Source organism: Micrasema longulum, unplaced genomic scaffold (assembly GCF_059751315.1).
Source record: "Micrasema longulum isolate JH-2025_06_02 unplaced genomic scaffold, ASM5975131v1 h1tg001647l, whole genome shotgun sequence".
In the NCBI taxonomy this organism is placed as follows: Eukaryota; Metazoa; Arthropoda; class Insecta; order Trichoptera; family Brachycentridae; genus Micrasema; species Micrasema longulum.
Window position 1 is genome coordinate 53,129 of NW_028278826.1, and position 15,407 is coordinate 68,535.

At 34.0% G+C, this 15,407-nt stretch overlaps 1 protein-coding gene across 1 annotated transcript in view; it reads left to right on the plus strand.

The window, feature by feature from the left end:
• LOC148274443 (glutamate decarboxylase-like) overlaps positions 1-15,407 on the plus strand; it is a gene marked incomplete at both ends in the record, with an annotated part of 64,963 nt that overhangs the window by 26,889 nt on the left and 22,667 nt on the right. Inside the window, 3 exons of the mRNA XM_088237114.1 lie at positions 3,630-3,827; positions 8,383-8,501; positions 10,651-10,791. Of these exons, the coding sequence (XP_088093240.1) occupies positions 3,630-3,827; positions 8,383-8,501; positions 10,651-10,791 (458 nt within the window). The remainder of the gene's footprint in view (positions 1-3,629; positions 3,828-8,382; positions 8,502-10,650; positions 10,792-15,407) is intronic.

The window sequence follows — 15,407 nt, forward strand, 5'->3', positions numbered from 1 at the left end:
TGAGGAAATGTGGAGGTACAAACATAGGCATTGAATGTTACACAGTGTGTAGAGCTTTGTTACCAAGAATTGCAGTTCCTCTTTGTCGTTAGCAAGAAGCACGGCATCGTGAGCATACAAAAATCAACATGACATTTGACATTGACATTTAAATCACCCATTTTTGCTCCCATTCTTAAGCCTTTCAGTTATTTCATGGAGTTATCGATATACACGTTGAACAGCCATGGTAACATCACACACGTGATGAATGTAATGAATGGAAAAAAATAGTGAAAGAGTAACACTTACGGGAGATTTGAATGGGTGGGTGGGAACTCGAAGAGACGGGATGGAGTCAGCCCTAGGCATGTTCGGGGATGGAAAGCAGAATGATAATGGAAGAAGACTGCTAGAGGTATGCCTGGAATGGAATCTTTTGTATCAAATACATAATTTGATCATACTTTTAACCTTTTATTATTTGTATGTAAGATTTTAACTCCTGTATTTGGTTATTTATTATTCCTGTATCCTGGTTATACACAAATATTTCATAACATTTAGTCAAAAATAGGTAAATAAAGTTTGAGAACCTTTTGACTTGCAGTAGGGGAGTTCGGCATATTGTTGTCTGAATACATTATTGAAATAGGGGAGTTCGGGCAGTGATTGCCAGGGGGTGGCGGGTGGTCCCAGAAGGGTGTTTATCTGCCCCAACACACGCTGAAGCCACAATCCGCCCCCAGAGGAACCTACATTTGCATAATCCGCCACCGGATAAAGGAAGCTCTCGATAATCCATCATTTTGCGGCTCAACTCACTTTTTATCGCCTAAGTGAATTGTATTAGCGTTTTAAGTGTGAAAGACACTTTGTTTGTGCAATAGAATAAGGCTCAAGTACATTGGAATATGCAATTAATTTCTAAATTAGTTGCTACAGAAAGGGAAAACATTTTTGAGGAGGGGTATTTATTTATTTTAAAGAAACAAACAGTCGACAATGATGTCAAACCTTTTGACTTTAAATGAAGATAAAACAAAATTTGTAAATTTCAGTGTGACAAAAAAGGAAATCCAAAATGTAATAAATAAATGATTTATTATTGTTATCAAAAACATTTTTCACTTTGTGGTATGACATTTTACACTTATTTGTTTATAAATTTGTATAAACCACTTAATTTTTTTAATTACACTTCGACCGGTTTCGAGGTTACTACCTCAACGTCAGGACAGATGCGGTCATCCATAAATCTTCTAATCATCCTTTATCACATCAACACTCTGCTTTCCATTCTATGATACATCGGCTTACTTCAATACCACTAAATAAAAATAATTTTGACTTAGAATTAAATACTATAAAGAGTATTGCTTTCAATAATGGCTATGAACTAAATTTAATTCACAATATTTTGAATAAAAAACTTAAATTAAACTATAGGAAAAAATACTTATACAGTTCCCAAAATATTTCCAATAAAAATGAGAACTGGCGTAGAATTTTGTACATTAATTCATTTTCTAATAATATAGCGCAAATTTTACCTAACAATATTAGGCCAGCTTTGTATACTAATAATAACATAGGTAAAATATTAACAAATTGTAAAGATAAGGATGATAAATTAAATCATTCGGGAATTTATTAATTAAATTGTTTAAATTGCCCAAATTTCTATATTGGAAAAACTTCACGTAAATTTAAAGTTAGAATCAAAGAACATATAAGATGTCGGAGTAATAATAATTTTTCAGAATTCGCAAATCATCTTAAATCCGAAAACTATGAATTTAATCAAGAAACGTGTGTAGAAATTTTGCATGTCAATAAAAATGGTTTTCGTTTAGATAATTTAGAACGATTAGAAATTAGTAAAGCCATTAATCAAAAACTTCAAATAATAAATAATCAATTAAATTTAACTTCGAGTCCTCTTTTAAAACTATTCCCGTTATGATTTATTTTATCTTCTTTCTCTCTCTTTCTTTCAATTTTCTATCTCTTTCATACAATATTTTATTATATAAATAGCAACGCGTGTAATTATAAGTTAGTTAAATTCCTGACGATGAGGTAGTAACCTCGAAACCGGTCGAAGTGTAATTAAAAAAATTAAGTGGTTTATACAAATTTATAAACAAATAAGTGTAAATTAATGATTCATACATGTAAAAGTGTAATGCAGTGTAGTGATGAGAATAAGTGTAAATTTATAAATAAAGTTGATAGTAAAAAATATTTAGGAGTAAGCATAGATTCGCATTTAGACTGCGCTGCTCAAATTGACAATTTAACAACAAAAATTATAAAACTTGTGTTTGTTTCATCTCTCTAAGAAACATTTTGGACAAAAAAACTTCAAAAAAAGTATATTTCTCATTATGTCAAAGTCTTATTGAGTATGGTATTATTGCGTGGGGTGGGGCCAGGAAAAATGCTATTCAAGCATTAGAAATTGCACAAAAGTGTGTTCTCAAAGCTCTACTCGGGGTCCCTATCAGGACGCCTACAGCTGAGGTGTTTGAACGAGTAGGTGTTCTGAACGTCAGGCAACTGTATGCTAAGGCACTTCTCGTCCACACTTGTAAACATGGTGGAAATAAAATTTACAATACCAGCTATGAAACGCGTTTTAAAAGAAAACAGCCATAAATGGCACCTAAAATGACAACATCATTTGGTCAAAGGAGTCAAATATACCTTGGACCAAGGATATATAACAATATACATTTTGCCACAAAAGCAGATAAAAATCTTGAGCAATTTAAACTATTTGTAAAAAAATGACTACTTGATTTGGGTCCCGAGAACTGTCTCGAGATGGTCCCTCTACCAAAGCAGTAAACTTGTTAATACATAATTCTTTTTGCTTTTCGTGTTTGGTATTTGTATCTACACAGTGTTTCTATGAATATATGTCATTTACTCGTACATTTGGCATTTGTGCGGATGTTGGGCCACCGGGAGCTGACAGCTGACAGTGGCTTGTTACTTGACCGAATGTCTGCGCAGTAGTTAAATGTGTGAGCTGTACTAATAATATAATGTTAACATACTACAACAGCGATGAAGAACATTTAAGAGAAGGTAATATAGAAGTCTAGGCATCTACAGGGCTTATGACCTGTCAATGGCTGGTTTAAGTGGCCACTTTACACAATTAAGTAGGTACCTAGGTACTTATCAATGATGGAATTCCAAAACCAAAAATTATTAATACTCAAATATTGAATTTAAGTAGTTACCTAGATACTTGTTTATGGTTAAATTCCAAAACATAAAATATAGAATTATTTTTTTCAAATGTCAAACTCATCTCTTTTCACCAACAGGGGTGCATTTTATTCATGAATGCGATTTTTAAAAATCGATGAAAAAACTATTAATGCTTCTAACTTTTTTTTACATTTTCGATTGAAAATTTTAATATCTACGAACACGCGCAGCGCAAAGATCTATATTTCGCTGAAAACCGCACGTAAATCGGTTTAGCCATTTAGAATGAGTTCAGTGGCATCACACGTACTGAAGAATTATATTTATAAAGATGAATATACCCTTGAATTTTCTATTTCACGATATACATTTTTTTATAATTTGAATATGAATAATTTATATTTATCTTATGTTCTTGTATCCAGGTCATCCTCACTTCTTTAACCAGCTGTCCTGCGGCCTGGACCTGGTGTCCATGGCGGGCGAGTGGCTGACTGCCACCGCCAACACCAACATGTTCACGTACGAGATCGCTCCGGTCTTCATCCTCATGGAACATATCGTCATGGAGAAGATGCGCTCCATCATCGGCTGGGATACCGGAGACTCCATCTTGGCCCCTGGTAAATTTTCCATTTATTTATTATATATATACGGCCTAAGCTAATTACAACAGTTACATGAAGAAATATAAATGCAAGAAACTGAACAAAAAGAACATAAAACTATTTAGCAAAGACAAACAAGGGCAAAACAATAATAGTATACAATATATTTAAAAAAACGAAAGACCAAAAACTTTGAGCTAAACCATGCCAATCCAACTTCATCCCACACTGTTTAGTCGCGAAGAGATCTACGAAAATCCGGAAGATCTATCCCAAAAAAATCCAAGTCGTGTGATGAATTGACTAATCTACACATTCTGGACATTAGGGCATAAAAACCAAAGTTGCTCTTAAAAGATTTTATAAATAGCAAATTTTGACTTCTGGTGACACGGTTGGGAACATGAAAAGAAATTGATTGCAATAGATATGGGACATCACTTAAAGCATTAAGTATTTTGAAAATGCATATAAGGTCCATCTCAGTTCTACGTCTCTCCAATGAAGACAGATTAAGAGATTGCTCTATTTCAAAATAAGAATAATTACCCCTTTGTAATCTGAGCAACCATGGCACTTTTCTTAAAAAACGGTGCTGGACAGACTCGATATGGTGAATATGAGTCCTGTAGAATGGAGACCAAATAGGAGAAGCGTATTCTAGATGGGGTCGAACTAGTAAGCAATAAAGCGTTTTGATGGTATTAATATTTTTGAAGTCCGCCGTCACTCTATTGATAAAACCGAGAAGTTTGAGAGATTTGTTTACAATATTATCAATGTGTTCACGATAGGAGAGTTTACTATCTAAAGTAATGCCAAGATGCTTTATTGACGAAACCATTGAAAGGGAAGTATTTTTTAGTTTGTAGTTGAATTGTATAGGTTTTTTTCGTCGCGAGAAAGATATTATTTTACATTTGTCAATGTTAAGTTGAAGATAGCTGATGTTGCACCATTCATTTATCAAAGATTAGTCAGAAGCTAAACCTTAAAATCAAATTACACCTGTATATAACTAGATTAGGATGGAGACACGCATTATTCTTGTCTCCTAGATTATACAATGTATTTCATAATGATTAACAGACATGAGAAGTTTAACGAATCACACCTTTAAAAAATGGATCATGGAAAGATATATACTTGATTACTTCAGCTAAATTGCTTGTATTTTATGTTTCTCATACTAAAATATTTGTACTGTTTTTTTTTATAAATGAGTGTAAATTGTGTATATACAAACATGCTGTTACGTAAAACTAATTAAATCAGTACCGACGCACAGGCTATGGTCAAAAACAAAACCTATAGTCCTTAAAATATAGCTTGATTAGAATGACAGCTGTCAAACTAATTTCATTAGTCATGGAAAATACTGATCACTGATCAAATCGATTTTATCAGTTATTTCATGCAATCATGAAAATCCGTTTCCGAAAATTGATATGAAAAACGCAAAAACAAGCCTATTATAAAGTGTTTAACACAATTATTCACCAAAAAATGAGACATTTATACTTTTTCATAGACAACATCAAATGAATTATTTTTTCATTTGATCAATTTAGATTGATCAATTTGTCCCATCTCTAACTTTTTTCTAAATGGTGCAACCTTGTAAGAACGTCGTTAATAATTAGGTATTTTTGGTTTTCTTTTAGTTTTAAAGCTGATTTTATAAATTAATGTTGATTTATGTTTCAAGCGTTGTATTAAAAAAATAAATTAACACGCCAGATACAAACGATTTGTCGTGTGTCGATATAAATAACTCCTTTGACGTTACTACAAAGTTATGTCGTCACTTTTTCTGACAACTGTCATTCTAATCATGTTACATTTTAAGGACTATAAATATGTATTAAACAACACAGTTAAAATGTACATTTGTAACAAGACTTACAAAGGAAATTAACACAGTTTTTGCTAAGGTTTTTGTAATTGTAATAAGGTCAAGATAAAGAATAACAAGTTTAAATTATAAACTTAAAAGTTAAATTCTAACTTATAACTCTATATTGAGAAGAAAAAAAAATAGTTGAAGTACTAGCAAATACGATAGGAAGACCTCTAGTCTTCAAAACGGCTGTCCATAGTGTGGAGGGAATGCTTTCACTACCAAAAAAGCTTTAACTTATTCAATAGTTTATAGAAGAATAACTCATTCTTGTTAATAGGAGCCACTGCTGATAAGCTCTTACGGTCACTGCGTCTTGAATAGATCTTTGGGACGGGTTTCCATCAGTTCGTTCTCACCCTCCAAGATTAGATCTTTAAAGAGCCTGTCTGCTGAGTGGTGGGCAGGTGTTCTTATATTGATTAATCTTCTCCTTTAAGGCCAAATCCTTAAAGTAACGGGTTATTGAGTAGAAAATTGACACTTAGGTGCCTAGGTCCGGTCACAAATAGTTTCATATTTTTTGTTATGTTATGTTAGAGGTGTGTTACCTCCCTATAGCCATTTTCTACTCTCGAAATATCATAACTTTAGTACCCCAACGGCTGTCAAACAATCCCCTCGCGCGCATAAATTAAAATGTCATTTGAAATTTGCGAGCGGTCTCTGTGACCGCACCTGGGTAATAGGTTGGTTCTAAGTATTGATAATCTCATGTTTCTACTATTATAAATCTCATTATCATTTTGTGGAGGCTCAGTTGTAGGGGTCACCAGTTGTGGTGGTCACCAATAAGGAATTCCAGCCCAACCCGGAATTAGATTTTAAAAATGTTTTCGTGTACACGTGAATATTTAAAAATTTTGGAGCAGGATTAAATATCTCAAAAACGCACGCAAAAATAAATAAAAAATGTTAAAAATAGTATTCATTTTAAAATCGTAAATAATGACGTCACTCCTTATATCTACGTGTAGTATTTCCGGTTTCCGCTTTAAAGCCCCCGCACCTTGTAAGGAACGTTTTGACCATAGAAAAAAAAGAGTATAATTAATTGGTGATTGGTGATTTGGCGGTGAATAATTCGATTACGATCTACGACCTGAAATCCGGCAAATAATACTTTGTTGGCATTTCAACCAGAGATTATGTCAACTTTCTAGGTTTTTCTAAATCGAAACGTTCGTAAAAACAACCATAACATAGAAATGAGCAAATTGCGATCAACTAAATGAAGTAATCAAAGCAATATTCCATAGATTCTTGTCAGTTTTGTTATTGGCTGGAGAAATACAACTTACCGCGGTCAGTGAAAGTAAGAACGCCAACCGTTTCATGACGTCACTACTGAAAAGTGACACACTGATTACAGTCATTTGGCGCGGTATTTGATAAATGTAACTTCATATCATATCTTTGTAAATAACGCACAAAAAAAAAATATTTTTGCTTAGTTAAATAGTACGCTTATAGAAAAAAAAAATCCTCATTGTGGTGAAGATCACTCATTAGTGATCGGTAGGTAGGTTTATCAGCGTGTACTCGTATACTATACGCGTAAATGTTTTTAGTCCACAGACTAAAATGTGGTGTAGGGTGTCGATTGAAATCCTACGTCCAAACACTACATCCAACATTTCACGCGTGGCCCTACTTTGCTCTTCAAAAGTTTGCTTTACACTATATAATAAAATGAAAGTTTGTGAGTTTTGAACATTAGAGTTTTATTTGTTTTTTTATATATTTATTGAAATCTACAGTCATAAACAATAATAAGGTTAACATATAATAGGTACTTAAAACTAGACTAAAAATGATCTTAAACTTATAATTATCAATATACGTAATGTGACAAAAATTAATTTATATTACCTAAGAATTGTATTTGGAAAACTATAAATAAAATGTTTGAACATATTTATCATTGTAAATTTAAAATAAAATGAAAAAATAATATTGTATTTAATCATCACTACTCACCCACGGTGACAATGCCTGCATGCTGTCGCTGATTTCCCTTTTGAATTTATTATTATTCAAATAATATTATTATATTAGTTGCATATTCTATAAATGCACGAATTTTTAGCTGCATTAGTGCTTACATCGGTGCAGTAAAATAATTTGGTGTGACGGGTGCGTTTAAGAGGTACAAGGAAATTAATTAAACTTAGTAAATTGGGGCAGTCAGTAATTCCATTTTAAATCTTAAATAGAAACATTAAGTCAGCAATCTGTCTATTAAATTGAAGATTTAATTAAATACAATTAAAAATGAACGAGATTCGTTATTGAACATATTCCTAATACAAATGAACGCTGAAGTTGGAGTTGACAATAATTTCTAAGTGCAAAGATCTTAGATCTTGGTTGTAGGTGGCGAGCTGCAAAGGTGGAGAAGAGAAAGAGCGATCAGTGCGTCGGTGCTTTTATGTTTATCTGCGTCACTGATCCTCTGGGTTGCCAAGTTGTCGTGTTTGTTGTCTATTGCTCTATTTTCTTGTCAGCTTCCGGTACCTACTTCTGAGGCACCACAATATTATAGGGTTATTATTCAAGTTTTTTCTTGTCTTCTGAAGTTTGCTTGTATCGCCTTGATACTGTTTGAATTAAATTCTTCATAGAATTCCAGTGTGATGGTTTATTGACTGTAACTTTATCGATTTTTAGGCGGGTCCATCTCCAACCTGTACGCTTTCTTGGCTGCCAGGCACAAGAAGTTTCCCCACTACAAGGAGAAGGGCTTGAACAGCATCCCTGGGGAACTCGTGATGTTCACATCAGATCAGGTAATAACTTATCACATGTTCTCCGTGCACCTTACAGATCTGTCAATAAATGTGAGCTGGTTTAATGTTTTCGCATTAAGGAAACGAATTACAGACCTTATCTCGCGGGATTTTCAATTTTGTTCGGCATTTCAAACAAGCACCACGAAGCGTACACAGCATTCAACTAACTCTTAATAGCATTAACTCATTCTCAATAGGTCAAGCTAAGTATCGCAGCGATGCGATGGCGAGAAATACAAACAAACATACTTTCTGGACATACTTTTATGTGGATACTAATACCATTTCCTCGTAGGGGTAGGCAGAGAGGATGGACCGCCACATTCGTCTATCCTGACATGTATCCCTAGCTTCTTTTACATTCATAGATCTTGTCATACATGCCCTTCGGCTGTGTCTGTTTTTGACATGATCAGACTCGAGATTTTGGTTTATCTGATCATGCCACTTCTTTCTTGGGCATCCTGTCCTACGTTACCATTAATTTTTGCCATAAATATCTGTCTTACTATTCTCTCGTCATCCATTTGTCCTACACGATCAAACCATTTCAGTGATCCTTTCTTAATCTAATCAATTATACCTCAGTCTATATATTTCATCTCAGATAAGCACTCTCGCATGATTTCGTTGATTTCCCACTTATTCGTTAAGAGACCGCATTAAATCTGCTATCGTTCTTCCTCTGCCAATTCCACGTTTTTTTTTTTTTTTTTAAGTTTTATTCATTTAAAAAATAAGTAACATACATAATTGTATTTTTGTTCCCGCAAAGCCGAAGCTTGTCTGCGGGTTACATTACATTTTTTTTTTAAATTTATAAGTAAGTACATAGTTTAATAATAATTATAGAATAAAACATATTTGTACACTTAAGTTTCACTTGCTGTTTAATAATTTTTTGACTATTTTTTAAAATGAAATTAGGTTTTTTTCTTCACGATTTTTAGCTGGTATTAAATTGTACAGTTTTGGTACTACACTATCCATTGTTCTGACACCATAGTAGTTTTTCTGTCGTGGTACCATCAGCTGCTGTGCCGATACTTGTCGGGTCATGATCTGGTGGTTTATTTTGGATTTAAAATTGCAATCGAGGAAATGATCTGTCACTATCTTATACTGACACTGTTTGTTAATTGGCAAAACGTTAACAAAATCAAATAATATTTTATTGTTGTCTTTTTGCTCATTCTTTATTTTTACAGGTACGATAATTTTTAAAATTTGTACCTGTAAGTTCAAGACTCTATCCGTATAAGATTTAAAACTTAGTACCCATATTCTTAATCCATATTAAATAATTGGGTCAACTAGCCCCAAGTAAACTAGTCTCAGCACTGGGTATGGTATGTATGGTTTTAAATGGTACATGTTAAGTAGGCAAACTCTTAGCTTATTGCAAACTGTTTTTATCTGTTCTTTCCAATTAAAAGTGGAATCTATAGTAATACCTAATTACTTATATTTTGATACGTGATCTATTTTTGTGCATTTGCAGTCTTGTAGATTGATATGCAAGCATTCGTGAGTGTGTGCATATATTAACAAATCTTCTTTTGGTCTATTATATGGGGACGTAATGTGTAACGCTTTCGTTTTTTTTATATTTATTGTTAGGCCATAATCATGTGACCATCTTAAAACTTGATTAAAATCCGATTGCAGTTTTTGCTGCGCGTCTATTTGTGAGTCTCCAATAGCAACAATTGCCGTATCATCTGCAAACTGATAGCACAGTGAGTGTTGTATGACATTTGCCATAGAGTTACAGTATATCAGGTATTCTAGGGGACCAATTACTGACCCCTGGGCTACTCCCGTTTTTACTTGTACTTTTTTGCTGAATATGTCTTGTATTTTCACAATTATATTTCGATTATTGAGATAGTTAGCGAGTAGTTCTTTATACTTTCCTCTGATCCCAGCATCGTCCAAACATTCTACAAGGCAAGAGTGATCTAAGGTGTCGAAGGCTTTAGCATAATCGACGAATATAACAATCACTTTTTTTTGTTATTTAAGGCTTGGTTTATATTGTTTGCAAAGTCAGACAACAATTTACTTCCATACATGAGTTTTGGGACTTAAACCCATGTTTGATACGTTATATCAAAATGAACTAACTTTTAAATTATTGTTTCAGTGTCATTACTCCATTAAGTCCTGCGCTGCCGTGTGCGGTTTGGGAACAGACAACTGCATCATGGTCCCCAGTGACGAAAGAGGCAGGTTGATCCCCAGCGAACTGGAGAGACTCATTCTGGAGAGAAAGGCCAGGGGACAGGTAATTCTAACATCAGTTGATCAAACAAAAATCCAAAAACTGCAGAGTTTTAGTATATTTTTTAATAGTTTTATTTGGATAACCAACAGCTACAATATTATCTACCTATCTATCTACCATGCGCGGTCCGTTCATAGTTTATATTTTAAATAGTGTATTTGTTGCACAAAAATCCATCATTAAAATAATACTCAGAGTCCCGATACAGACATCTACTGAAGAAATATTCCACAAATCACAACTGATGACACCAAAACAATTATAGGCTAAAACAATACTCACTTATAGATTAAAAAACTACTCTTACTCAAATGAAAGACATAACCCCCACAATACATCACATACAAATAATATAATCACCAGATCCTCAACACATAGACAACTTAAACAAATACAAACTAAAACCACTTTCGGACAAAGGGGTTTTGAGTATTATTAAATTAAAACCTCTAACCTACTTCCACTATCTATTAAAACAATTACTAACGAAAAAAATTCAAAAATGCTATAAAAAAATGGATAGTGGAGCTAGGTAGAAGTAAAATGGATTGTCTCATTCGCCCATACCAATGCTGAATCAACTGCTCCACAACTGTATGGCTTATGTTAGGTTTCGTTTTTGTTATTTTCATTGTGTGTTTTTTAATATAAATAATATAGATGTACATAAATACCTTGTTTTTAAAACTGTCTGAATATTTGTTAATTATTTTTGTTTTTTAAGTTAGTCTTCTTTGTTTATTCTCAAATATCATTTCATAAAGCCAAATTGTTAAGTGTCCTCGGTACGGGAAACCCCAGTGAGGTCACATTATTTTTATTATTAATTATAGTTTGTAAGCGAAAAATATGAATAAATATATAAATATATTGGATGGAACCAATGCTTCCCCAAAAAATTGACCTCTAAACAATCAGTATCTATATTTTTTTATTTAATAAAATCAACTATACGAGTAAGTTAACTAATTCTTTAAATAACTACAAGAAATATTTTATTATTGATTTGTTGTTTTAATCGAAGCCATCTGATAATGTTCATTCATCAATAATGTCCAAAAATTTGCGATAGCTCCACACGCAACCTTTCGACTGCGCAGTTATGCGCGAACTGGTATAAAATATAAAATACACCGCGCTTTGTCTGATTCTGGATTATGGAACTACGCGAGTGCTTTAGTTCCTTTGGGGCGGGACGTCAGTACAGAATTTTGAGAGTCCGCGCATGCGTAAGTAGAGATCTTGAATATTTTTGGAACCAATCCTAACAAACACATCCAGGTTCATTTTCTATGTATTGTGACGATTTTATAACAAATTAAGCACTTCAATCGGTTGACACGATGGCATTATAATATTAAACTATGACATACAACTATTTTATACTAAAATTATGGCATAAAATTGCTTTATAGTTTATTTTAAAGCACCTAATTTGAATTTCTGTGTTAGCAGTAGGCACAAATTTTACCTATGTATGAATGTACCGAGTACCAAATGACTGCTTCCCTAATCGAACACTTCACCGCACGCTCCTGCTATTTACATATATAAGGTGGCGTAAAAGTCATCACCCTATCGGAAGATGCCATGACTTTTGCAAATGGTGGCAAATGTTAGTTCTGCTTTTTTTTTTTTTTAATTATTATTCAACTTTTTGTACATTGGCGGGCTTATTGCCAAATGGCAGTTTCTTCCAACCAACCAATGAAATAAAAGTTTTATTTTTATAATTCAAGTCACAGAACATATTCTATAGAAAAAAAAATTAAAAAGCTAAAGATATACAAAAATAGAAATAAACGTAATAAATTACCTTAAATCAAAACTATTACTCAATTGGAAAAATAAAAAAAGAGGTAAGGTGGAGAGATTAAGGAAGAGAAAGGAGATCTTTCTTCAGACGTGATTTAAACAGAGATAATGTAGTAACATCTTTGATGGTGGATGGGAGATGATTCCACAGTCGAGCCGCATGGACACTATATGTGTAAGAGGAGAAAGAGGAATTGTGGATGGGTATTAAGAGAGTGCCTTGAGAATTAGAACGAAGAGGTAAACCATGAACTGATAAGCGTTGAAATTTTTCACGCAGGTATATAGGAGCGTTAGGACTATGAAGTACATTGAACAGAAGTGGGAGGGAGTGATAGTCTCTCCGATGTCTAATTTTGAGCCATTTTAGTTGCCTACGATAATCAGCAATGTGTTTATATTTCCAAAGACCAAAAATGCTTTTACATTTGTGAAGTAAACAGATACAAAATACACCTCAATAAGTCATGAATCACTATACTCCTCTAAAAACGCGGAAAAATTGATTCGATTTTTTCCGGAATTATTTATTTATTTATTTATTAACGGACATTGTCCATTTATACAATTTATAAGGTTTAAATATTACAATAAAAGAATAGTTTAAAACATTAAACAAAAAGAAAAGAAGCATTGACAAACATAAGGGACATCGAGACAAGATCTGGACTATTTATTTAGTGCTCGTTTAAATCGTTGTAACCTTAAACCAAAAAAGTCCAGATCTTGTCTCGAGTTAACAATACGACGAAGACGGCTCATTGGAGATTTAAGGCTACAGTTTGTTCTTTGCTGAACGATGAACAGTACTTCATTGTTTCTCAATCTACGAGTCGGAATATTGAATTTTACTTGTCCCAGTAATGATGGAACATCGATTATACCATTTAATATGCCGAACATATATGTGGGAATTCTGGCAACACCGGGCGGAAGCGGATGCGAGACGCCAGTCAATGTACGAGCGGCGTTGTGCGGAGACCCAGTTGAAATCTTAAAAGTGATTGTATGAATCAAGTCTAATAAAGAAGTTTAATAAGAAATGTTTTCGTTTTATCCTATTCACTGTTCTAATCCTACAACTTGGGGGCTCGTCCGGGATACGAAAAAAAAGTGAATTAAATCGGAAATAGCGAGTTACGAAGAAGTTTCGAGAAGAAAAAAGACGCCATTTTTAAAATAGCCGTTGCGATTTGCAATTCATATTCAAGTGAAATTACGAATCGAGTGATTCCGAGAACAATTGTGTAAATTGCAAACATAGATTTATATTATATCTAAAAACATTTCGTGCCGATTTTGACATAACCGTGAAGCGACATTTTGTAAATTTTGAATCGTTTTCGACTCGGTGACAGCGCGCAACATGCCTCCGAAAATCGACAAGGCGGATGGAGAAACGGCAAAATTCACATTTAAGGACATTGAAGATGCCCTGACTGTATTTAGCGGCGAAGACAACTTCTGCGTCGACAAGTTTTTTGAAGATTTCGAAGATGCTGCGAATTTGGCGAATTGGAACAGCGTGGAGAAATTTATTTATACGAAAAAATTATTACGAGGAACGGCTCAGCTTTTCGTTAAATCGGAGTCATTTAAATCATGGTACGAGTTGAAAAAGGGCCTACAAGAAGAGTTTGGGAAAAAAGTTAATCCAGCCGCCATTCATCGCCTACTAGCAACGACAATGAAACTACGCGACCAAAGTTGCATCCATTATTTTTATCAAATGAGGGAGATAAGCAATCGCGGAAACATAGATGATGAATCTTTAATGGAATACGTTATCGACGGCATATCTGATTCGGAAATAAACAAATCCATTCTATATGGTGTAACAAGTCTGAAAGAATTTAAATGTAAACTCGATATATATTCCAAAATATCGATAAAGCAAAGGTCAAAGGGTGAGACCTTTAAAAATCAATTAAAAGAAAGTTATCCTAAAGTATCGAAAGACAGGTGTTTTAACTGCGGAGGGATTGGCCACAGGTCTGGAGAATGTAAATTTAAAGATAAGGGAACGAGGTGTTTTAAATGTAACGACTTTGGGCACATTGCGTCCAAATGTTCTAATTTAAGAGTAAATACCTCCAAGACCACACTGAAAGTAACCGTCCAAGAATCAGAATCTCCGCTCTACAAAACAGTAATGTTAGGAGGGAAATCAGCAAAAGCATTCATAGACACTGGTAGTGATTTAAATTTGATGACAATTTCGCAGTTATTGAAGATGGACCAGGTTAATCTAATCGACGATCCCTTAGAGCTCCGAGGAATAGCAGAAAAAAAGGTGACCACAGTTGGACATTTCGAGACGATGATGAAGATAGATGATTGTGAGTTCCCAACTACCTTTCATATAGTACATGACGCAGTGCTTCCCATGACAGTCCTCCTTGGCAGGGCTATTTTACAGAACGTCGACATGATGGTGCGTGTTGGAGGAGTTGAAGTCACAGAGAATACTGTAGATGAACAAGTAAAGAGTTTATACTTAATCGAAACAAAAGATAACTACGATCATGTAGAGTTAGGAGACGAGATTTACCGAGAGAGAATAAACACAATGGCCTTCAATTATTCTAGGGAGTTGCCTAGAGTTAAAGAAACAAATATTAAGATGAGAATTGCTTTGGAAGATGAGGCACCCATTTACCAGCCACCCCGACGTTTATCCCCTCGGGAACTAGAAGTTGTAAATAACCAAGTAGCGGAATGGCTCAACGATGGGATTATTCGCCCAAGCAGATCCGACTTCGCGAGTCCAGTAGTGTTGTCAAAAAAGAAAAGTGGGGAGA